General features: G+C 35.6%; 1 protein-coding gene across 1 annotated transcript; it reads left to right on the forward strand.

The window, feature by feature from the left end:
- The first annotated feature begins 3248 nt into the window (after positions 1–3248).
- LOC114540528 (replication protein A 70 kDa DNA-binding subunit-like) lies at positions 3249–22913 on the forward strand. Its single transcript, XM_028560649.1, has 23 exons — positions 3249–3367; positions 3554–3607; positions 3931–3977; positions 4644–4678; positions 4823–4931; positions 5236–5396; positions 6014–6068; positions 6153–6230; positions 7048–7150; positions 9682–9750; positions 11716–11820; positions 11898–11985; positions 13854–13918; positions 14244–14312; positions 15734–15809; positions 16265–16346; positions 16672–16736; positions 16997–17058; positions 17139–17201; positions 17338–17448; positions 20741–20848; positions 20960–21046; positions 22579–22913. The coding sequence occupies exons 1-23, from the start codon at positions 3335–3337 to the stop codon at positions 22693–22695; spliced, it is 1842 nt and encodes a 613-aa protein (XP_028416450.1). The 5' UTR covers positions 3249–3334; the 3' UTR covers positions 22696–22913.
- Positions 22914–26264: the final 3351 nt, after the last annotated feature.

The following is a 26264-nucleotide window of genomic DNA, read 5'->3' on the forward strand; positions in this document are numbered from 1 at the left end:
CATTACGTCGTAATACGATAACTAGCAACAATACTCATGCATGCATATGTATCTGAAACAAGCCGCGTTTGCATTACGTGTTTGACCTGGCCTGGACCAGGCCTAGGCCTAGATGTGAACATTGTTTGTCCGGCCTAGACCAGGCCTGCATGGACCTGGTGTAGGCCACAAAATCCTGGTCAACAGCAGAAGGTGGCCTGGGCCAGGCCTGGACCTAACCTGGGGCAAGATTTTGGTAATGTGCACATTCTTGGATTCTTGTATATGAATCTAGGCTTTACCTAATCATGACAAATTTTTAACCTAATAGTATGATTTATATAGGATATATATAGTATTATCACCTTCCGGTGTGTTTTGGGTCCTATTCTAAGTATTTTGTCAAATACTTTGGCTATCATATATCAGCAACAAGGAAGACAGAGTGAACGTGGGGCACATATTACCTGGACTTGTCCTAGACCTGGTCCAGTGTAAACGCGGCTATATATAGGTCCTGGTTTTAATTTAGTTCTAGTTGTCGTAAACTGAGTAATTCACCGATGCGATGTAAATGTGTCTTTATTTTCTATATTATATGATATACATTATTGTTTACTGCGCAAATGCATGTTTAACATATTAGCATATTGGCATGCAGATATGTTCATATGCGCAATACATAAACTTCTAGAATTTAATTACAGTTACTAAATTAAAGTTTTTTACATCTAAAATTAGATTTCACTTCATAAAAGGTCTGAAGTATATCAGTGTTTAAAGGCCATCCTAAATAAGTAGGTTCTCAATGCTTTAACATAATTTAAATTGTCCATATTACGAATATTTGCCGGCATACCGTTCCAGAGTTTTGGAGTAGCTGATTTAAATGCTCTCCCACCAAGTCCAAGAGTCGTCAAACATTATCCTGTTGGTAGCGTCAAATAGTGGTAATAGTGTCAAATTTCCACATGATCTTAAACTGTACCTAGTATGCCTTTTAATGTTAGTAAGATCCATTAGATATTTCGGGGCTAATCCATGTATATACTTAAAAATTAATAATAAAATTTTAAACTGAATCCTGTAAGCAACAGGCAACCAGTGCAAAGCGTCCAAGACATGTGTAATGTGTCTGAATCGTGAATTACCGGTGAAAACATGGGAAAGAGCAGTGCTACATGTCTTGTTACATAATATGCTTTGACATGTTTAATTTAGAATCAAGCCAAGATCCCAAGTTTTTCGCCACAGAAGATGGCGTAATCTGCTTGTCTCCCACTTGCAGACAATCGATGTTAACCTTTCCCAGCTGCTGCCAACATAGTTCCAGGTTTAAAGGATAAACACAGTTGAGTATCATCAGCAAAACAATGCGCGTTAGGTAAATGAGATTTGATGATTCTGAACAACTTACTTGTATATAGGATGAAAAGAAATGGTCTCAAACATGATACGGTACATCAAAACTTAGATCAAATTCTTTAGAGTAAGTCCTCCTGTAGTCGCTGAAGAAGAATACAAAGACACTGAATGTAGCTAGTAATATTACATCAAAAACCTAATTGATTGTCATATGGATCCATCAAATATGGCAAAAAATAGAAGAGGAACCGCAATGGGTTTAATTTTGAATTATCATTATTTGAATTATCACTCTAAGCTTTGTCCATAACAGAAATTCGTGACTTGTTCTAATTTTTATCTGATTCGTTTTTATTATATACAGGCCTTTTCAGCTTGCATGCTGAAATTAAGCCATTTCAGATGTGGTGACCATGGAATAACCAATAAAACTTAACCATTTCATTTGAAATGGGTTAATTTGCATACAAGCTGAAAAGGTCTATTTATTTGGCCTTTTTAGAATAATGATTTTAAAAGAACATTCATATGAATTATGCGTGATTAATAGATATAATAAATGACTACATAGTATATTTACCTAATAGAAAGATTAAATTATATATGTGACGAAGTTATCATTTTTGTAATATTGGTAGATATATATAGCTAATCGTTCAATGTATCTTCACTTCTAGTGAAAAATTTTTAGGAAAAAGATTCTCATTCTCTGAAAACATTGAAGCAATCTCCCCATGCGCGAGATTGTTTGAAACAATACGGCGGCAGTAAAACCTCGTTTTTTCACGGCGATTATCTTCTGGTGTATGGCTGTATATGCCGGCATGCTATTAAGTAGTGAATGCAACAGAATAGATTAATTTTCTTTCTCATGCAATACAACTATGTCACTGCATGCACTGCAAAAGTCATAACTCACTCAAACACATATACTAGAAATGGAAAATCGGGGGAAAAATGCTCGTGGCTATATGAAAAGTTTGAATTAACGACAGACCTGTTACAACCAGTCGAAAACACATTCAAAGTTTTCTAATTTTAATTCACAGTCAGTAGTAAAATGAAGACCATTGTTACGTTCCAGGGGCCGGTTGTATAAAAACGTTGTTATTACTATGATTAGCGCTAACTAAAGTAAACGACGTTTTAACTGTAAAAAAAGTGATTAAAAAGTGATTAAGAGTCAGTTTATACAACCGGCCCCTATAGGCTAACTAATTAACAGTAGGACTGAATCTTAATCCTTGTCTCTGAGTAAAACTAAAAAACGCACCAATGGACTTCATTCAATCACTTCACGCAATGTGAAAAACAGCACAAGTTTAATCTTTGCAACAATAATGTGATCTCTCTTTGATAAAACCTAAAAATGATAAAACCGGCTGAGAAGAATTATACTAGTTACTAATCTACAAGCTTATGGATGTTGTATTTGGTTTGTGACGACAGGGACTTTTGTGTGGGTAGATTCTCTTAACATTCAAAATTGCGTAATTTGTAAAGTGTTGTAAATGCGCTGTTATTTCCTTTGTAATCAGCTCAACTTTTTGTTACGTAACGACTTGTTGAAAAACAATTTATTCTCGTGTAGTGAAGGGGAAATTAGGAAAAGATGACAAAGTGCTCATTTTAAACAAAATTTCTCGTTCAGCGTTAGTGGGACTCAAAAGCAATACATATTTAGGCAAAAAGTGATAAAGTGAGTCTTCCTAGTTGGAAAATTAGTTCACAGAGGAATGGTCAATTCTGAAACTTTGGGAGATTCGATTATAGACAATTTTAAAAATATGACGAATGGTTACCGGTAGCTCTTACCTTTTTGAGTTTTGATGCAAGAAAACGAAATTTCAACTTTTAGATTGGAAACACGCAGTGCATGCGCCCGACGGCCCGATTTCGCGCAATTTGGCGGGAGATATTGTTAAAACGTTGCTTGTCTTGCTTCGAAGTGAAATCGTTTCGATAAGACACTGATAAATCTTGTACAAAAATGTCTAATCCGTTGACTGCAGGAGCGATTAAGGTAGGAAAGCATCTATATATTTATTATTTTTTGTTTGTGCTTAGAATAAATTCATGTGGGGTAAGAAAATATTTAAGGCCATATTTCAGCTAGCCCCTTATATCGTATTAACGTATTCGATTGATTTTTAATATTGCAGAATCATCCACAGAGTTACTTAATTCATTAAATTTTCTTACTTTGCAGGAAATTTTTTTAGATCATAGCAATTTGCCAAAATCTCCTGTTTTGCAAGTGTTGGTGAGTTTTGCAAGTGTTATTTTTGTTTATTTGCTTTATATTATTTTGGGCAAAACTATTTGTACAATTTATTCACAAATGCTATTACAATACATCACCATTCATATACAAGAATCCAAGAATGAGCATGCTTTGTATCAAGGGCTGTGAAAGCCATCCCTGAGGAGGTTTTGTTGGGCCAAGAAAACTTTGTTTTCCAAAAATGTAGAATCTCAGAAACTTGGTACTATCAGTGATTCTGGATCCCTTTGATTATTTGAGATAATTCTACACAGACATTTTATACATATATTCATATTTACCTAAACATTTGAATATTGTAGGGTTTGAAAAAAGTTCAAGGCAATCAAGGCGGAAGTGAAAGATACCGGTATGTTGAAGTAAGGGTGGTGCTAGCTAAAATTTATGAACATTCTTGAAAGTGGTCTCTTTACAAAGACTGTGTTTGGAGTTGTTTTACCTTCAGATCTTTAACCTTGCAATCCTATCAGTAATAAACCATGCAGGTCTAAATATTGAGACCATGTTCTTATAGGCTGTAATTCTTGGATTACCTATCCCTTTTACCCAATCAAATTATGAGGTGATAGGCAAAACTAAGAACAGTCATATATCCCATGTTATGGTGTCACTGGTTGAACATGACAATTTCACTCATTGCTATCAACCAATCAAAGACTTTAATCTTTTCTGAGTAAAGAGTAATACTGAATGATTAAATCTGTGTTAGATAGGTTCTACCATGTTCTGCTGAACTTAATTACAATGAATGTTGCATTACCAATAATTTAGCAACAAGGTCTATTATGTGATTAATGAATAGACTAGAAGAAATTAAACAGTGTGTCAAGACTTGTCATGAATTAACACATCCCAAAATGATGTATCCCAATCTACAAAATGATGTACATTCCCTTCCCCACCCCAAGTATTATGTGGTGAAAAAAGGACTTCTGATAGTTAAACCACAGTCTCTGATTGATGTTCGTAATTTTTTGTATTATTGTGTACCAAATGCATTTCTGAATTTTTTCAGGATGATTCTTTCTGATGGCATACATCTTCATACATGTATGTACATTTATTTATTTATTTTTTCAAATCAAGTCTGTCTCGATTTGTAGTTTTAGCCACCTACTATGCAAAGTGGATGGTCTTAAAGATTGCCCTACCGCTAGTAAAATATGGTTGGGTTAGAATTATTCTAATATTTAGGTGCTATGTTAGCCACTCAACTAAATGACATGGTAGTTGATAATCAACTTGACACAAAAGCTGTCATCCGGTTGGATAAATACATCTGCAATATTATCCATGAAACACGGTAACTATTTAACTTTTTGTGACTGGGTGAAGTTCAATATATTTTATCATTCGTCAGAGCAAATTTGAGTGTGTTTTAGTGTATAAAAGTGCCAAGGTATTGTAGGCAGGTAGGAAGGAGTGAAGTGGCTTCTCAGTGTTAAAAAAGGCTAACAGTGACATGTGAACAAATGTATAATGGATCTTTATATGGAATGGTCTTTGTTAGAGGGTCATATCAGGGTTTACGTTTTATACTTATATTATGTCATGCCGCTTTATTTTCCTGGACATCTATTATTTAACTATCATTTATGAAATTGTAGAAAGGTTTTAATTATTTTGGAATTGTCAATCATCAAGAAGGGATCGGAGTGCCCACGTTATGGTGATCCAAAACAGTATGTCGAGAACACAGATGAAAAGAGCAACACTGGTACAACCCAAAACAACAATAAGCCTAGTGTCCAACAAAATCCAAATCCTGGTTAGTGTGAATTCTTTGAATATTATGCTGTTGGGCGGGTCTTTTCAAAGTGCTTGACTCGGGGATCCTTTTATTGTCTTTTTCATTTGAGGATTAATCGTAAATTCATATACCGTATTTACTCGTTTGAGCGCGGCGCTGTTTAAGTTTTTCGAGCCTCAGATGCTTCGTTTAATCGAGGGCGGCGCTCATTCGGGGGCGGCGCTCTAAAAATTTTCGCAAGTGCGGCGCTCATTTGGGGAAGGCGAAATTAAAATGGGCGCATCGAAATAGCGCGCGGAGTATTTTTCGCCCTCCTAGGATGCAACATCAGATATTTTTCCTAGTCCCTGATCTATAAATATCACTGATATAGATGAGTATCACTGATATGAAAGTCATTAAGGGATTGTGGAGGAGTCAGTAAAGGCTATTTACATGATCCCATTTAGCCGAGATTTAACGAAGCGTAAAATGATTTTGATGACACCCTACCAACATGCAAATCATTTCTAGGGAATACTCTATAAATACTGTAATGTTCAATATTTAAACAAGCTTACCTTGCAGTATAGCATGCAGTCGTCTAAAATATTTGAGCATTCATGCACTCTTATCTGTAAACATTTTCATTTCAGGCTCAGCGAACGTTAAACGAAATCAGGCCCCACCTAGCGGGTCCAGATTTGCTAGGTAACAATGCATTTAAATACTGCTTTTTGAAGTACTTGTTTTGTGAGTCAGTGATAAATTATACAAACCCTTTTCAATTTCTAGTCACCAAACTCCTGTATCACGAACTCAAACCGGGCCTACTGTCTTTCCTATCAGCAGCCTGAATCCTTACAACAACAAGTGAGTATAAAGCAATAAGAGGCTGTTCACATTAGCCCGGTTATTAGAGGTTCAACGAAGCGTAGGATGATTCTGAGATTCGAAATAAGTCTTTTATGAAACCAAATAAGAATGTGCTGTTTTCAGGATGATTGCACGTCATCGACTGCCAGGATCATTTTATATGCTCATTTCAAATATTCTCAGTCCCCTGAATCACTCTTCGCTGAATCTTGGCTAAATTGCATCTTTCTGTTTAGTTTTTATCTAAACAATCTTCAAAACAAAAGTCATGTCAGTAGAAATATACATGTACATGTTTAAGTGTTTCCGCTCATCGTGTTTACGTACTTGTTAACGTGCCATCCATTTTGAATCGTTTAACCAGGATTAAAAAGTTAAACCACCTAGATAGCTCGGTTATTATATTTATCACTTTTATTTATCAAGAGTAACGCTAACCAGGCTTTGTGCAACTAAAATTAACCAAGATTTATAATTAAACCCTTGGTTTAGGAATTGTAATCCTTGGTTAACCTTAACCCGGCTTTTAAACAATCGGCCCCTGAAGCTTTGCTTCTTGCATGTATACGTTTTTTTTAAATTCGCTGAAATTCAAAGAACTTAACTTTGGCGCGGTCGTTTTAGCTGGTGAAAGAATAACAATGTACTGTACCAATTTTCGGGTCTGAATATGTGAATGAGTAATTATACATACGCGAACCGCATAAATTGTAACATTCCCCGAATCGAACACTTGTAATCAGTTTAAAAAACCCACTAAAATCACCGTAACTAACATGCATTGCATTAAGAGATATATGCTTTTTTAATGTAGGTGGACAATTTGTGCCAGAGTGACTTCAAAATCTAGTATTAGAGAATGGTCAAACTCGAAAGGCCAAGGACGATTGTTCAGTGTTGATCTAATTGATGAATCTGTAAGTGCGATGACAGTGATATTGCACAACAGCGTTTGTATTTCTGAAAATTAAATTGTCGCGTTAATTTCAATGGTTGAGCGATGACGTTTCTAGGCAGATATAGACACATTTCTAGGGCGTGGCTTCAACGTTCTGAAATTTTCGGCATTCTGTTTTTGTTAGCAACGTTTGAATTTTGAACATAAACACTATAAACGTGTCAATGTTCAGCTAGACGCGTCATCGCGAAACGGTTAAAAGTGAGGCGACAACTTTCTATATTTAACGGTCTACCTAAATCTGCAGTATCTATGGTTGACTCAGAAAGCAACATTTTAGAATTTTAAACTCTAACTAGAAATACATGCATGCATCAACCCCTCGCCATTTCAAACGAAGCAAAATTTTTCTAGCGCTAGCCAGACCTCAATATAATAGCTGATATTTCACATTTTTCGGAAACAATTGAAATCATGCTGTGATCGCAGTCGACTCTGTAAAAGCTTCAAAGTGATATTGGTTATATTAAGTCTCTGGATTACACTTACCACCAAGTCACTCTTACCACCAAGCTCATAAAATGCATTCCTACAGGTGCGCTCAAAAGTTATTGGACACACAGTTTTTTTATTATTTTTTTGTCTGGTGAGGGTTTGGTCGGATAATAACAACTTGTTTTAGCACAGAATTTCAAATAAAATATTTTAGTATTCAAAAGTTTATGCTTTAATACAACATTTCGAGCTACATACTATATAGTCTTGTCATTTATGCAATTTGCACAATTATCAGTAGCACATCACACATCACACAACAACCTTTTTCACGCCAAATCAGAACTTGGTATGCCATCCTTTGGCCTGAATAACTGCCTCTATACGACTGGGCATTGATTCTATGTATTTAACCAGTTTATCGTTGGGATAGTTATTCCAAATTTGCTCAATTTTCTCGAACAAATCATTTGCATTAGAAGGAAGAGGTTCGTCCAAAAGTACTTGTTCTATTGCCCACCAAATATTCTCCAATGGATTTAAGTTAGGTGATTGGGCAGGATGGTCCAGCAAATCATAGTTATTTCGCTCAAGGAACATTAGATTCTTCTTAGCTGTATATGCACGGAGGCATTGTCTTGCATAAAAACGAAAGACTGCCGGCTATCTTGGAGTTTCATAGTGGGCGCCATTTGGTGACGTAGTATGCGATAATAGGCTTCAGCATCTACTTTTCCTTCCAACCTTTTTATTTTACCCATATACCATCCCCGCTAACACAGCCCCAAACCATGATACTTCTACCTCCGTGTTTGACAGTGAGTTTAAGACATTTGCGTTGGAACTTTTCGCCAGGTCGCCGCCGCACATATATACACTTTACCACAATTGGGAAAAAGATTAAATGTACTTTCGTCAGACCACATAACTTTTAACCACTGATCAGCTGTCCAATGTCTCTTCGCTAACGCATATTTTAGACGGGCCAGCACATTGACTTCACTTATCAATGGTTTCTTTCTTGCTATTCGTCCATTCATATTACCTTCTTTCAAACGTCTCTTTATTGTTGATACAGACACTCGTGTGCCTTCTGCTATTAGGTCTCGTCTGTGCTGGGGAGCTGTTTTAAATCTATCGCGCTCGCTGGCAGGCACGAGTGCTCTTTTGAATACTAAAATATTTTATTTCAAATTCTGTGTTAAAATAAGTTGTTATTATCCGACCAAATCCTCACAAGGCAAAAAAATAATCAAAAAACTGTGTGTCCAATAACTTTTGAGCGCACCTGTATACTACAAATGAAATAAACTAAGTAGACACCTACCATTTCAAGGATTATAAAGTACGAGTTGTTCACCGCTTAACTTTAACCGCTTAATTCTCCCAGTTCTGATCATATTTTAATCTTTTCCCAGTGTTTTTATCATTTTATTTTATACGCATTTCATATTGTGATTACGAGACATTTTTAAAAAAAATAGTTTGCAAAATGACAGTTAAATTGCTGACGTTTTTCATTGAAATACAAACATTTTGTCTTAGCCAATCAGCAAGTTGCTAATATCTACTCCTTACTTGTTCAAATTTTGCGCATGCGCACAAGTGCCATGACCATTGAACGTCCATGGTCCATGAGATAGAATTTGGACAACTTTGAATTCCGCTATGTTCTGTAACAATACCAAGGTGTAATTCCTAATCTCCGGGCGGAATTAGAACCCTCGCACGGCGATCGCGCCCGCTTGGGGATTATATATGTCCTACGTCATAATCGAAAAGAAAAATTACTGGATATCCTTGCCCCTCCTCTGTACCTATCTTACTGCCTATTTAATGTGTCCTTTGAATTTCTATTCCGGGTTTCCTTTAAACCTTAATTCTTCCAGATTAGGAACTGTAATATCTAGAAAGATATCTCCATATAGATGTGTCTATGATTAATAAATGACGCCCCTCCAAGTACGCCCCTTTAAATGACAATTATTATCTCCGCGAATAATACGGTAGAACTCTTGTATCCCGCATATAGTTTTAATAATGTTGTCCCTTTAGGGTGAAATACGAGCTACATGTTTCACCGAACTTGTGGACAGATTTTATCCATTACTTGAACAAAATAAGGTATTGTCTGCCGGTAAAAACCTGTTTGTCAGAACATGTTTATATATTTGCCCTATTAGTTACAGTAGCTATATTACAGTAAGTGAAGACATAGCATTCTGAAAAATCATCTAAAACAACGTCTTTGTTCTAATCTTTTTTCTTGTTAGCGAACTTGTGCATATACTACTACTTTGGTAATAAGTGTAATAACGTAATCTAGCTGCACTGCTGCGATTATCTGTTGCACGATAGTGCTTGAATTAGTGCCTATAACCTAAGGGAATGTTGAAGTGGAATGGGTATGAGAACCGGGACTGGACGGGTGCCGGAATGGAACTTTTTCATCACGCGTAGCTATACAGTGGCGGATCTAGGGGTGTGCAAAATAAATTACTAAGGCTTAAAATCGAAATCACATTGGCAGATTTTAAGTTAAAAGTAATCTTTTCAAATCTATAACCAATAGTGTTGTTATTAAGGTGTTTTGAATTTAAAATTAAGCTCTGTAATTTATTCTGCACACCCCTATATCCGCCACTGTAGCTATAATTATACAGGGTGAGTAAAAAAAAACTGACATCTTTGAAATTCAAATTAGCCGCTATGCGGCTGTAATGTGACAGAAGTTGCCTAAAATATTTCATTGGTATACGAAGAATATCATATTAATTAACCTAAAACATAAAGTTTGTTCCCTTTGGGAGTTAAAATGCTTTCTAAGCTCTGTAAATACAAAAGAACAGTTTTATCAAATCGTTTTTGTTGATTGTACAATGGGAACTGTCATATTCCAGCAATAAGTTCGCAGCTAATTTAAATTTCAAAGGTTTCAGGGTTTTTTTACTCACCCTGTATAGAAGTTATTCTTCAGCTATACAGGGTGTCCCAAAAAAAACGCAACCACTTAAATATGCAAGAATATTAATATTGTTCGGGTTTTCACCATAGTTCAGCTAAAATAACTTTTAGCATTGTAAATGAAGGATTAAGAGCCATTTTCAATTCCCAGAGGTGCTTATCTATTGCGCTTTAGAGCTGTATTAATGTTCTGCATATTTAAGTGGTTGCGTTTTTTTTATACACCCTGTATATAGAAGTTATTCTTTACAGCTTTTCTCAATTTTTTGTATACTGCTAATAAGCAGTATTTCATTTATTTTTAAGCATTGTTAGTATTTGTTACCAAAATTTCTTAATGTCACGTTTGTTCCTTCGTATTTAAACCAGCGGCACTGTTATTAAAACGTGCTTCCGGCGTCTACCAGCAGTTTCGGAATCCGAGTCAGGCGGGATGGAGCATTTATATGGCAAAAAGCATCCCGGGTGCACAGAATTCGATAAATATTATACAGGGTGTCTCAAAAAAGTCCCCCCTATTGAAATGAAGCTTTTGTTGGAATTTAAATGCATGATTAACTCAGTAGTGTGTAAATAGCATAGTTATTAGGTTGAGGCATTCAAAAAAAACGTTTTGTTTTAAATTGGGTGTATCATAATATTAGTAAGGCAATCAGATTCTAACAAAGGCTTGATTTCAATAGAGGGGACCATCCATACATGCTTGGAATAGATCGTCCCTTGCCGGCTCACATACAGGGTGTCCCAAAAAAAACGCAACCACTTAAATATGCAAGAATATTAATATTGTTCGGGTTTGCACCATAGTTCAGCTAAAATGACTTTTAGCATTGTAAATGAAGGATTAAGAGCCATTTTCAATTCCCAGAGGTGCTTATCTATTGCGCTTTAGAGCTGTATTAATGTTCTGCATATTTAAGTGGTTGCTTTTTTTTTGGGACACCCTGTATAAGCAGGCCCTAATATGAGCGAGTTTTGAGTAGTGCTTAAAAGATTTGTTCGTTTTAAAATCAATTTCTATTGTTTATTGTGTGTTATTGTTATCGTCAAACAGTAGCAAAGCTTGTTCGTATAGGTGGGAACCGACCCTACTGTCAGCATAATGATCGTTTGGCTTTGGTTTAGATTTACTACATCTCAAAAGGAAGTATGCGACCAGCAAACAAAAGATTTTGCTCATTAAAAAATGACTATGAATTGACCTTCAATAACGATACAACAGTTGAACTGGTAAGTAATGAGTCTTATCTTATCACGGTTGATTCTTCTTTGATTTACGTTACATCTCTTTACGTATCATCTTGCAGTGTCAAGAGAACAACAGCATTCCCACTTTGCAGTTCAATTTCGTCGAAATTGCCAAAATCCAAGATGTTCAACCTGAAAATCTGATTGGTAAGTTTTATTTAAATTCAATTTAAAGAGATTAAAGTTTCGAGGATATGGCTAAAGAGAGATTTACTAACTGTAGAGTCGACGAATGTCGAAGAGGTATGATTCAGGAGAGTTATATTTAGACCACGGCTGAACCACGCTCATTATTTACGAGGACCCCACCTATTTTCTTAACTCACCCCATCCAGTTTATCTGAGATAGTGACGTCATGAGGAAAAAAATTAAATTCTAATTTACAGTTGAATCGAAAAAAACGTGTTTCGATATAAACGAAATAGATAAAGATAAAGCCCGTAGTCTCATATGAAATGAAGGAAATGATAACTCAGTTTGGTCGAGGATGTGGCTTCTGATTGGTTGATTTTTACACTCAAATCAGCTGGATGTTCCCTAGAACTAACATGAGAGATTTACTGTAGTATATATATATATATATATATATATATATATATATATATATATATATATATATATATATATATATATATATATATATATATATGTTTGACGTACCTTTAATATCCGATAGTCTTTTTCATCTCTGTTTTGACGAATACTGTATATCTATAAAAAGTGATAGTTAAGTTAAATATAACTTTCCCATACATGGACGTGGTTTGTGCGAGGAACGAACATAACCTTTCAAAATCATAACTCTCCAAGATAACTCTCTGCATCCTAAATTTCGTCCAGTTACAACCGGAGACGACGACGTCATTATTATCTGAATCAGCATTATGAAATGAATTATAAAAATTGAAACACCCCAGAAAGTTGTGGCTTTTCCTAGCAACGACATTCTAAAAGATTTACCCTTCTCTTCACAACGTCAGCTGTATTTTGCTCTTATTTGCCCACTGGCCTTCTCATGTGCCGAACGCATTAACACCAATAGATAATGAGCCGTCTTAATGATTATCTAGTATTTTTAATGCGTCCAGTACATGAGTAAAGGACGTTTGAAGGCAGCCTAAGAGCATCTACCTGGACTGCATGTGTTTAACTGAATTAATTTTAAGTGATCGATCTAATGCTGATTCAGATAATAATGACGACGATCTTGCTTTGTTTTGTCCATAAGTTGAACTGAGCAACATTACCTCTAGCTATTTGACTTCGAGTTGAAGAAGTTTTAATCGAACGAATTGACAACGCAAAAAAATAGGATATTTGGAAATAATTTAGGAAAAGAACTGTTTTTTTTGCTCGCGCTATTGATTTTTACGAAAATCACTCAACTGTCAACACTTCCGCTATGAATTTCAAACGGAGGAAGACGTTTCAAATTTCAGATTGGGTTAAATTATGTGATCAAATTGGTTCATCGTTTTGGTCACATGACTTCACGATTTGTGAATTCTAAATTTGCACGCCGTTAAAAAATTTCCCGAACTACATATTAAACATTAAATCTACGTGCAATCGCTCGAAAGCTCGCTGTAACATCCCCACCTTCAGATGAAAGCGTAGCTCTTTGTCCACGGTTTTTCCTTAGCTGTGTATGTTCCTCCAGATGCATTTTCGTAGCACGGTAAGATACGCGCGTAAATTCATAATTACAACAAATTATAACAATACATTGAATTAAAATAATGAACCAATTTGATCACATGACTTAACAAAATTTGAATCGTCAAACGTCTTCCATTTGAAATTCATAGCGCCAGTGTCGATAGTTTAGTGATTTCGTAATAAAAAGTTTCGATTCGCTTACTAAACAATTATGAAAGAAACTAAATCGCTCATGCCATCCTGGTGTGTGCAGGAGCTTTTCAACGGGATACAAAGTTCCTGCACACACCAGTATAGGGTTCATTATATATGGTATCATTTATATATACTTATAAGGTGTTATTGGTTTGTTCAGATATCGTTGCTGTTTGTTCAAATATCGCTGAGGTGAAAGAGGTTAACACTAGAGCTGGAAAGCAGGTGAGAAGGGCTTTCCCAAATGGAGGTTTTAGTAATTCATCATTTTTCAAGCGTGAATTTTTTAGAACACTCCAATAGTACAGTAGTCAAAACAGTAAAATGCATTTACATGCTTATTATTATCTCAGGGCGGAAACAGCTATTATCCTGGTAGTTAAGATCCATCGACATTTAGTTTGTTAGCGCTCTCCGGTCCCATAGATTTCCTGCCATAGAGAATATTCATGTCTTGAATATTTCGAGTTGATTCGCCTCACTACTTGTATTGATGGCTTATATTTCGCGTTAAATATGAGCTCAACTCTTGTACACGTTCTTTCCGCAGGTCTCAAAACGAGATCTAACTTTGATGGATTCAACTGCTTCTGTAACCTGCACACTTTGGGGAAAAGAAGTAAGTTTGCCAATTAATTAGTCTAGGACCTGTAAAGGAGTTTGTATTTCATTTAGGACAGATCATCTCAAATGGTTTAGAGTAAAATGACCCTGGCGGTCAACATGCTTGGCATATGTGCCAAAATTCGAATCCCCGGCGAGACCTAAAAAATGACCACACCCTGTCGGCAAACGGCACAGTCGACATAGCTGTAAATCCTGAATTATCAAAGCCACAGTCTTTATAGAATGTTTATATAGTTACATTTACGCATTAAGAAATCGTTAAAGCGTGCGAATGTTATTAACTCATGCGCGCTTGCGCGGACATATAAATGACGTGACCGAGAATTTGTAGAACTGTTGACGAAAAATGAAGACAAAATGATGGCGTATTCGTCATCGAACGTTCACTCCCCCCTGTTTATAAAATGCTTTTTAAGTTGGTCCACAACAAAAAATATCTCTTCACTGAAGAGTGTAATACCGAAAAATAAAAAAATACTAAAAGGTTTTTCGAAAACAGCCGAAGAACGAAGGAGTGCGCTTAATTTAACATGATTGTTATAAATTTCGTTGTGATATGATATATTTCATTTCACTCACCCCCCGCCAGATTCAGCCAAACACCATCCAAATATTGCGCATTAACACGATTCTAGTTGACTAAAAAATTCAACCAATTTTCGATGGGTTTTACAGTAAGGCAATGTAATATTTTTTAGAATTAGTGTCCCTAGGCATTTTATCGATATATGTTACTATTGCAATGTTTGATATTATGTTTCTTTAAGCATTTATCTTACCTAGAGGATTAGTTGTGGAGTTTTAAATTATTTTGGCTCTTTCGAACTTAAGTTAATTTCATTCCCGAAGAACCAGGGGAAGTTTTTGACTTCCATGCAGGTTGGACAAAGACTTTTAAATTTTGGATAGCTGCTATTGTACTATCAATTATCTCTCGATGCTGTTAATAAAATACAGCTGTGCATGGATCAGGAAACAAAATGAAATTAGTCATATCTAGGAAAACACAATGTTACTTCTTAGGAAATTTATAATAAATATATTAAAATTCAGATTCCGATTTTGGCACATATGCCATGTTGACGCGCGTCGCGCGATGGTCATTTTAACCTAAACCAGTTCAGATAATCTGTCTTAAATGAAATATATACAATTTACAGTCCTAGACTAAATAATAAATTCATAGCTCCTATTTTTATATTAATTATATTTTTAAATATTTAAGTTGGCTAATTAAGCAGTCAGATAATTTTCTCATTCCAAAACACCGAGAATTGCTGAATATAATCCCCTCTGCGCTTTTGATTATCTATGTATAATATGTATATGTATGTATTATTATTGATTTTGCATGGGAGGATATCTAAAAAGTATTTTCTTGATAAAAAATTGTAACTAAAACTGACTTTTAAGGCGGAAAACTTTGAAAAGTATGTTGGATCGAATCCAATTATTGCCATGAAAGGGGTTAAAGTCTCAGATTTTGGAGGTAAGATATTTAACAGTTATATATTCTGCGAACTCGAGTCATATATGTGCTGATAGCCGACAAGGCGCGTTGACAAGAGTGAGCAGAAAAACTGTTTTGTTATATATACATATACAAGCGCTGGATAAAACAACTTTCAAATTTATTCGTAATTTGATCAATAGTTAATACCGTGTATTTTATATACAGAAAAATAGAAAAAAAAAGTGTATTTTGTAAACGTATATAGTTTTAACCTACAGTTGCATGAATACTTTCTTTCAAAGTTTGTCGTTTCAAAGTTATATCGGGTTTCCCAAAAAAATACTCTGCTTTGATTAAAAACAGCTTTCATTTGTTAAAGGAAAGACTATGTTATAGTTGTGTTATTTAAGGAAATTCATGGAGATATTACTTTCCAAATTCGGTACTTTATTTCCAGATATATATATACGTTCATGGATTTTACTTTATAGGTCGCACGCTGAGCACGTTGCCCTCCAGTACGATGATGATAGACCCAGATACTATCCAAGAAGCGTTTAAGCTGCGTGGATGGCAAGTCACAGATGGTTTTATTTATAATGACTTTATTTTATGATATAATTGAGCTTAAGTAAGGGACGTTCTTGACAACAAAAAAGGCACGAGTAACGTCAAAAGACTGGGTCAATGATTGTGATTGGTAAAAAACCAAATCTCAGCTTCCGGTGAACGTACGTGTTGTCAAAAATGTCACTTGCTTAGCTCACTATTATTAGATATATATACGATGTGCCAACTATATAGTGTGAGTTAAAATTACTAAAAATAATGCCAACATGACATAGGCTATAGCTACAATATAACCATTATAACCGCTCTGGTTTTAACATACTTATAGGTATGATAATGTTGGTCATTCAGAAAGCATCGGTTCAATATCTGGACAGAGAGGAGATGGAATGAGTGAGTACTTAACTTCGATTAGCGTTTAAGCCTAGTTCTCATTCAGTGCAAATCATCAACGATGAGAGTTTTTCGACGTCAGCGGCATGCGTGCAATTTATGAGAACGATTTAGAAATTATGTCGCCGATCTTAGCTGATTATCGGCAAAGCTGAATCAGGTCTACACAAAAGAGAGAAGTAAATAGGTATAGGAGAATTATGAACCTTTTGTTAATTCACTAAACAGAAAACGGTATCTAACAATATCTTGTTTTCTAGGTACGAGTGTTTATAAAACTATCAGTGATATTAAGAAAGAAGGACTAGGAACGTCAGAGAAAGTAAGTAATAATTACATATAGCAATTATTTTTTTATTTATTAATTTTCGGGTTACCTAAATATTGTTTTTTTTTCTTTAGCCCGACTACTTTAATTTAGTCGCAATCGTTTCCTACTTTAAGAAAGATAACTGTTTGTACAAGGTATGTCTGCCTATATGTTTGTCTAATGGATCTATAGTAATATATGTTAGGTATTTAACGGTAGTATTGCTACATGTAAATTTACCTTTAAAAATTTGCTTTTTAACTTCATAGCAACAAATTGTTGTTTTATTAGGCATGCCCAAAGCAAGACTGTAATAAGAAAGTTATTGAAGATGCGGATCACTACAGATGCGAAAAATGTAACCAAACATATCCCAACTTTAAACACAGACTGCTTCTAAAGGTAATAAATATTTTGTAGATTCAGGCATCTGTTTCATATGCTGGATTGTAAAAAAAAAGATGGTGGCAGTGAAAAAGTTTTAATTAGGATGGCTCTTTAAACATGGTAGCTAGAGATTTGTGAAGGGGGTCATTGAATTTTTTTATGATGCAAGGGGATGAAATATTTTATTTAGTTTCTTATCAGTGAAATTTGCCAGCCCACACCCGGACTATAGCTAGTTATTTTAGAGGACCGAATAATATACTAATAATTAATCTTTTTAACGACACGGTAAGCATATTTTTATGAGGTGGTTAACAAGCCGAGTTTTAATTAACAAGTAAATAACATTGAACCGTTGTCTGTTCAGTTATACAGGGTGTCCCAAAAAAAAGTCCCCCCTATTGAAATGAAGCCTTTGTTGATTTGAATGCATGATCAACGCAGTAGTGTGTAAATAGCATAGTTATTAGGTTGAGGCATTCAAATAAAGCGTCTTGCTTTCAATTGGGTTTATCATAATATTAAGGCAAATCAGATTCTAACAAAGGCTTGATTTCAATAGAGGGGACTTTTTTTTGGGACACCCTGTAGATACACGGTATGACGTCATTTGTGATAAAGCAAAGTGGCAACGAAACGCCGGGGCATCACTAATGACGTCTACTGTGTATCTATAACTGAACAGACAACGGTCCAATGTTATAGTTTCCCCAAACACTTGAAAAATTGTCAAAGTAAAGAATTTGCAGGTATCACGCGTACATGATCTATAGGATTGAAGAAATGCTATTGGCTATAGCCTAAGACACGTGGTAAAATTTGATTGGCTCACAAAAAAAAGAGATGAGTGGTCAAATTCGTTAAAATGATCTGTGTCGTCATTCCATGCGTCTGTCCTCTTATAGATCTTGGCTCTCGACTAATGAAAATTGCGTGAATTCTTAACGTTATTGTATATAACTTAGCATCAACTGTGGTAAAACAACTGCCCAAAAACACTTCTCGACGTTTCGACCTGAGGGCCTTCGTCAGGAGAGTTAGTATGAGAATAAATAGGGGAAAACACATGTTTTGTATTGGGGCTAAACACGTGTTAAAAATGGGCAAAAACATTAAAATCAAAACAAATTGGAAAAATTACGTTGCAAAAGAAGCGCCTGATTGTGGGCTAAGAATAGCCCGCAATGAGGGAACCCTGATCAGCAACGAAAATAGATTACAACCAGGCTCGATGTAAACAAAGAAAAATAAATCATTACTCTAGGCGAAGTAGCTTAAATGAAAGAGAGTCTTTCATTTATGTGAGAGGTATGATAAGTGCCAAGACTGTGGATGAGTCGCATTTCTTGTCGCTTACGGATATTGTTAGTACCGGAAATGGGACAGAGGGCTCTAATTCTCATGTCCGTGACACAATGATTACCAGAGCTGGCAACAGGCTTGGTGTTATATCGTGGTTGTTAACCGACCTTATCCTTAGAGATCTTCCAGTTTCACCGATATATAGTAAAACACATTTGTTGCATGAGATGCAATAAATGAGGTTGGAGGAGAGGTGAAATGGTGCCTGAAGAAAACCGTGAATAGGAAGCCGAAATAACTTATTTGTTGGTTTTGTGGAAAAACAAATCTTTTAGCAGTACACTGGGCCTCTACCTGAGTACCTGGGAAGATACAGTTCTCGTGCTGAGTTGGAGAAATTCATCAAAGTTGTTGATGAATTTCATCCAGCACTCCAATTCACATGGGAGATCAGTGGTGAGACCAGAGTATCATTTATAAGGTCTGTTCACACGATCCAATATTGTTGGATCCAATTCACTTCTGATTGATGTTTTATAGTCTTTTGTCGAATGATGTTTATGGGCAGCAAGTGCACTGAAGCCAATGCAGTACTGCTTTATCAATAACAGACTATATTCCATACGTCAGAAGTGAATTTGATCCAGCAAAATTGGATCGTGTGAACAGACCTTTAGATATACTGGTTTCCATCAATGGTAATAGGCTCTCTACCTCAGTGTTCTACAAGCCCACTGAAGCCCATAGCTACTTCTTATATTCTTCCTTCCACCCCAGTCCACACTAACGTCTGTATTCTAAAAGCTCACTCACACTCAAACTCATTGAGTGGGAGATCTTAATCTTCTCATAAAGTTTCAATGGCGGTATTTCCAGCCGAACAGGGGCTTGATTTTCAGTGATTTACCTTATATCTTTCCATCTATTCAGAAAAAACTTTCTCATTGATCAGCATTAACGAAATTTATATGTCACACTTGATGAGTATGAGTGTGAGTGAGCTTTTTGAATACAGGCGTAAGAGTCAAACTTCTACCTCCTCACTTATTGACACTGCCTTATCTAAGGCCTCCACATTTCCTGCATGCTTAGACACTCTAGAGACCCTGTCTAGCACCCCTAGGATTAATTCTTTTCCTTAGTTCTAACACATCATACCGCATTTCATGCTAAGTTATTTCACAGTTAATAGAATATACATGGTTTAGAGACTACATGAAAGTACAATAGAACTCATTAACTATGTCCGGGAACATTTATGCAAAAAATTGTTCCTTATTCGTCACATGTCTATTGTATTTTGAACAAATAAACCAATAGTAAGGTCTGAATTAACATGTTGTTCAAGTCACGGTGGAGGAGCTAAGCCAAGCCATTGCTATTGGTTAGTTAAGAAAAAATACAATAGACATGTGACGAATAAGGAACCATTTTTTGCATAAACCTGGACAATAACATAGATAATGAGTTGTATTTGTACTTTTATTTAGTCTCCAAACCATGTATATTCTAATAACTGTGGTTATTATTTGAAGATGCTGTCACGCTGCTCCTTGGTTATTATGATATATAACATCAAATAGAACACTGAAAAACTAATCTAATGCGTGTTATTGAATAATTTAAAGTATCCCTTAAAGAATCCCTTAAAGTAAACAATTGTGCATGTATATAAATGATAATTACATAAGCTATATATGTTATTCGAATTCGTGATCGAGCACAGTACGATTAATACTGTGAGTGATTGAATTTAGCGAAAGCAACCGTGCAGTGGAAGAAACTATTAGCGCAACTAAACCGTGCAATGGAAATTTTTTAATGCCACGTTTATTAAAGAACATTGAATTGATAAGGTGTTATATAATACATAACATATTATAGGCTGCATGTGTTTCAGTATTTTAGGGTAAGTTGGTTGCTTATAGTTAACTCGTATAACAAATTAAAATATGCAATTTACCTGTCGCCTATGAAAATGTTTTGTCTCTTTTATCTTGTGTAGATCAATGTGGCAGACTACACGGGCGAGCAATGGCTGACTTGTTTCCAAGATACAGCTGAACAATTGCTAGGGAAAACAGCAGATGAAATTGGAACATTAAGAGACACGGTAAGCCTCGCATTATATATAGGAAGAACAGTTTAGTTTAATAAATACAGTGTTTTGACGTTTATACAATAAATACTTACATAATTTTATCTTCTTCCAAAATATTTTCAGGACGAGAAGGCATTTGAACAGGTGTTCAGCAAGAACGCTTTCATAAAAAAATTGTTTCGAGTCAAGGCTAAAGTTGACACGTATAATGTAAGTTTTTTTTAAAGATTCTTTTTTTCATTCTTTTAGATTTTTTTTTAGGTATACACTTATTCGGCAACGATGCGTCACATGATGTCGGATCGAAGCTTTAGCATTTTCGATTCTACGTTTAACAAACGTTTTTTGTTTTACCAAATTTTGTCGCTGTTACCGTGATTATAGGTACAGTGTTTCTTCAAACTCACATATTGCATCATTTCTCTTGGATGAACAACGGTCGAAAGTCGCTTTACCAATCAGAATTTTCGATAATTAGCCACACCTTAATTAGTATATATAATCGCCTATAAGGCGAGGTGATAACAAGACTTTTGTAACGAACGATTTCACGCCATATTTTGGTGCCTCCTTTCTTTTCATATACAGAAATTTTGAGAATTTTTTAATTCTTATTAATTCATTTAACCCTGAGAATAAGAAAGAGGCCAATCGCAATGATATAAGAGTGAGCTCAATATTGCAACGTCTATCTATTAGCTAATATATGTATATTAGGGTAAATCAATTCTGATTTTTGGCACTTCACTCGATGCACGTAAATTCAAATTCAAGCCAAGAACAGTTGAAGGAAAAATGAGTCAGCTATTTGACCCTTTAAACCCTACGAAGAATAACGGTTTATTGACTTCATTCACGTATAATTATAAATTTATATTCAGTTGTTTATTGCGAAGAAATGCGAATCAAGCATTTTAATATATTTTTCCAAGAGTGTCGCAGTAATGCAGATTGCAATGGGCCTATGTATACAAATATTTGTTGTGGAGGGCAACAATATTGGCGGCGTTGATATGCCAGGCAGCCAGGATCAAAGGAAATGCACGACAACTCTATATTTAGAGCACAATTTTCTAGCAAGTCGTTATCTGGGGAAGTTTAAACCAGAGAACTTGTATACGGGAATACATACTTCATGAATCGCAAATCACTATATTGCGCGAAAGAGCTTTCTAAACTGTCGGTTGAAAGATAGACATGCTAAAGATAGCGTCCATTCACATGCAGACTGTCTCAAAATAATCGAATGACTGTTAATATGTTTTGTCTGTGGAAAGCAATTCTATAATTCTCTTTTTTTTCTTTTTTTTTTTGCACTGTTGGAAATTGAATGAAGATTATCATTAATCCAGATATACGCATTAAGCTCATATAATAAATTCAAGTTTGCGCCGTTTTGCTTTCAACTGGGCAAGTTTGATTTTGATCGCAAAATTCCCACTCCTGCAAGCTAACTGGACGAATGAGGCACGAACCGTTTCCTCTTTAAAACATGTAAATTTGCTGTTAATAACTACAGTGTGTTGCATATATATTTAAGGACAATCTACATGGCAAGCAAGTATAATTATTACTTTATCATGATAAAATTGGTTACTCCTAAGTACTATTTCCTTTATAATTATTTTATTTCACAAATTTTATTTTTTGTGCGTACACACATGAGAGTTGTCTGTCAAATGCGAGCCAGAGTTGCACGTTTTGTTGGTTTTTTTATGAACAGATTTTTAATGTGTTTTTAGGATGAAACTCGCGTTAATTGTTCTGCCGACAGAGTAGCTTCTTTAGATTTACGAAAAGAAGCCAGGCGTTTGGCAGAGGAAATCGAGAAGTTAATGGTCTCAAATGGACAAGTTTAGATCACATTTTTGCGCGATAAAAAAGAAAATAGTCTGCTCACTGTGTGGGTTGGTTCGGTTATGTTGACAGTTTGTTTTCAGTTCTTCTAGTTTCAAGTTTTCTATAGTGGGTCTAAGTATAGCGCAGGACTGTTCAAAATATGCGGTATTATGTATAACTGATTTGTGGTGGCTATAAAAATGTAAAAACTTTAACTTCAGTAGTGGGTCTAAGTATAACGCAGGACTGTTCAAAGTATGCGGTATTAATGTAATTTATTTGTTGTGACTACAAAAATATAAAAACTTTAACTTCAGTAGTGGGTCTAAGTATAGCGCAGGACTGTTCAAAGTATGCGGTATTAATGTAATATATTTGTTGTGACTACAAAAATATAAAAACTTTAACTTCAGATATTGCGTGTTTTTCTTCACCATACAGGGTGTATCAGAAAAAAATAGACATAGAATTTTGCAAATATGGGTACGTTAATTAGCATCGTCAGCTCAATTTAACATTAAAAACGAACAGGAAATTTAACCTCGAAAAACGGAAAAGGGGTTGGTAAAATAGTTAACTGCTATTCTGCAAACTCGAGTCGTATATGAAAATAACTTTCAAATTTAGTGAATGCACTTTTTTAAAAAATTGAAAATTAAATTCCATATCGTGTTTATTTCGAAGGCAAAAGCGTATATTTTGTAAACCTATTATAAAATAATTATTAAATAAAATAATTATCACTTTTATTTAATGACTATTTTAGTTAGTTGAGGTGAATAATAAAATGATTATTGGATTCGTTTTTGTGCGTGATATTGAGAATTATCAAGACCTCGGTTGGCATTATCCTGCGGCTTCGGCATATAACGTCAACCTCTTGGAAATTCTCAATATCACGCCCAATCTCATCCAATTTAATACACAGCTGTATGTTCAAACATTCAACATCGCTAAAGTAAAGGTGTCGCCCCTCTTTTAAGGTAGTCTTATAAAAAAAATATTTTTCTCATTTTGTAAGATATAAAAATTTTTCCATGCCATATTGCAAGCCACTGAGTTGCTCTGAGTGAAAAAAAAATTTGCCCTGGAGCTGTAGAACAAATTTTACCCTGGAGAACAATACAATGAAACAATAGAACAGGCCAATCGACTCGTTTTGTTTGCTCGGGGTGAACCGTAATAAAACTTTTCGTTTAATTCCAGCGTTCTTTATATATTTTTGCAGGGTTTTTTTTAACGTGCAGTTCTACACAAAATGTGCAGTTCTAAACCAATTTGTGCAATTCTAAAAAAAAATTGTGCAGTTGAAAAAACTGACTCGCGAACTTTCAGATCTAAAATATAAATTTAATTAATGGAAACTTTTATATTTCAGTTCTTATTGACTTCCTAGTAAATTTTAACAATAACTAAAATGTTTTCTTTTTTTTTGCTGGTTCTTCTTCACAATCCGCCAAATTCTCTTCGGTTTTCGAAGCTTCGGAAAATATTCCCTTGAAATATTGCTGTTGTTTTCCTTTTGGACGATCTCGGGTGCGACGTGCTCTTTCATTCATCCAATTCATCACAGCTGGTTTAGGATCCCATTGATCCAACGGTGGCATGTTATAATGCACATACAAATTGAGATTTTCGGTTTCAGGAAGCATTCGAGAACGACCAGACGACTTCAGTGCCACACTGCAGCTGATCAGACGTTCTACATCTGCGCTATGTGGCTTAGCTGCAAGGATCCTTGCAAATGCAACTTTCAAGTTAGGCAACTCGTCGGATTGGACAAACCTTTGGAATCGCTCTCTTAATGATAGTTTTCTAAAATCTTCTATATCTTCCATACTAAGAACATCATCAAATTCCATACCAAGTTCCATTAAGTCTAGGTCTTGAAAGAATTGCTTGTGAACCTCCTTCAAATCTGCTGACTGCTGCAAATTTACAAATGGCTTGAGTAGATCAATATCATCATCTTGGTTCAAAAACCTTTGGGTCAAAAATTCTTTCAGAGACTCAATGATCTCATTCTTAATTGCATCAATGTCCCTTGTGTCAGTGACGTAAAGATGGTGAATTTGTCGACGATGCCTTGCATTTCCACAGTCTAATTCAACTTCTTTTAAAGACACGGTTCCATCTTCTTCCTCCGATACTTGCTCGTTTAGTGCTTCAACCCATCCACCGAGGAGAGCCGTTTCTTTTAATCCTAACACCTTTGCTTTCACCTTCGATGTGTATCTGTCCATGTCAAGTAGTGTTATTGAGTCCGACTGTAGCTGTTGCTGGTATCGTGAAAATACAGCAAGCAAATCTGTAATGAAGGTCAGCAGGTCAAGATTGGATTTCTTTGTTAAAAAAGACAAGAAACCTCCAGCTTCTTTCTCATTACTTTTTTTGAAATAGGCAACAAGAGCACGCCAAGATCTTAAGACCACTTCAATTAACGACGATGTGAATTCTGTCCAACGCACTTCGAAGACGCGAGGTAATGATAACACGCAACAGCGCTCAGCATTTGCAGCATCAGTAAGTTCTCGTGTCCGGATGCCAGATGCATGGAAAAATGTAGATATGCTTGAAAGCTGCTGAATTAAATGATTTACTTCCTGAATTGAGTTTGTGACAGATTTCCATGCCAGCTGCGAACGGTGAGCAGCGCACCAAATTTTAATCATTGGTGTTGGTACTTCATCGTCTAACGGATGGTTTAAATCCCGATCAATCAAAGCCCAAAGACCATTTTTTCTCCAGTATTTACTGATGCGCCGTCAGTGACAAAAGAAGAAGCACGCTGAAACACTTTCTTGCTTTGATTAAGCAAAACATCTTCTTCATCTTCGGTATCTTCGCCAAGGGTTGCTGAACATGCTGAAAGAACAGCCTTATGAACTCCAACTGCTCCTCTTTCTTTGGGCTCTTCCGCGCCGAGAAAGATATTGTCTTCTTTTCCGTCTCTATATATAACTTTAGCCATTAAATATATCTTATCTATCTGCGTTCTATCAACCGATCCGTCACATCTTAAGGAGATGGCCAACGAATTTGACATCTTGGAAGCAAGTGAATTTCTATCTGACTTTACAATGCATTTGAGGAATTCTCTGTGTGCATTTGGTGAAAGGTATTGGAGATCATTAGGCATGTCGTTTATACTCCAATCATCAAAAGAAAACGCATTGGCTATCCGACTTACAACCACACGTGAAGGAAACGAATTGGCAGACAAAGTAAGTCTCTTAGCACTATGGTAAACGTGAAAAAATAGGCTACCAATTTTCGCAGCCAATTGTGCATCTGCAGTCGATATTGCCCTTCCAATTGGTGTCAGTGACGTAATGTGAACCTTTTCGGATCCTTTTAAAGACAACAATCTCTTTGTCTTTTTTGCTTCACGATGAATCTCAGTGTTCAGGTGGTCGGAAACAATGCTTTTACGGTATATAGTCCCCGGTTCTTGAGCAATCGCTGGAACTTTAGCTCTCCTGCTGAAAATCCTGACCACATTGGGGTTGGAAAAGCATGTCTCACAACGTACATAGTGGCGACCATTCTTGTGAAAGTGTTTCAGATCATCCTCTTTCTCTGATATTTT

Source organism: Dendronephthya gigantea, unplaced genomic scaffold (assembly GCF_004324835.1).
Source record: "Dendronephthya gigantea isolate DGI-Jeju-01 unplaced genomic scaffold, DenGig_1.0 000238F, whole genome shotgun sequence".
In the NCBI taxonomy this organism is placed as follows: Eukaryota; Metazoa; Cnidaria; class Anthozoa; order Malacalcyonacea; family Nephtheidae; genus Dendronephthya; species Dendronephthya gigantea.

Coding starts and splice junctions, on each gene's coding strand:
- LOC114540528 (XM_028560649.1), top strand. CDS start 3,335: ATGTCTAATCCGTTGACTGCAGGAGCGATTAAG. Junction 11,986..13,853: donor TCAACCTGAAAATCTGATTG/GTAAGTTTTATT, acceptor TGGTTTGTTCAG/ATATCGTTGCTGTTTGTTCA. Junction 13,919..14,243: donor ACACTAGAGCTGGAAAGCAG/GTGAGAAGGGCT, acceptor TTCTTTCCGCAG/GTCTCAAAACGAGATCTAAC.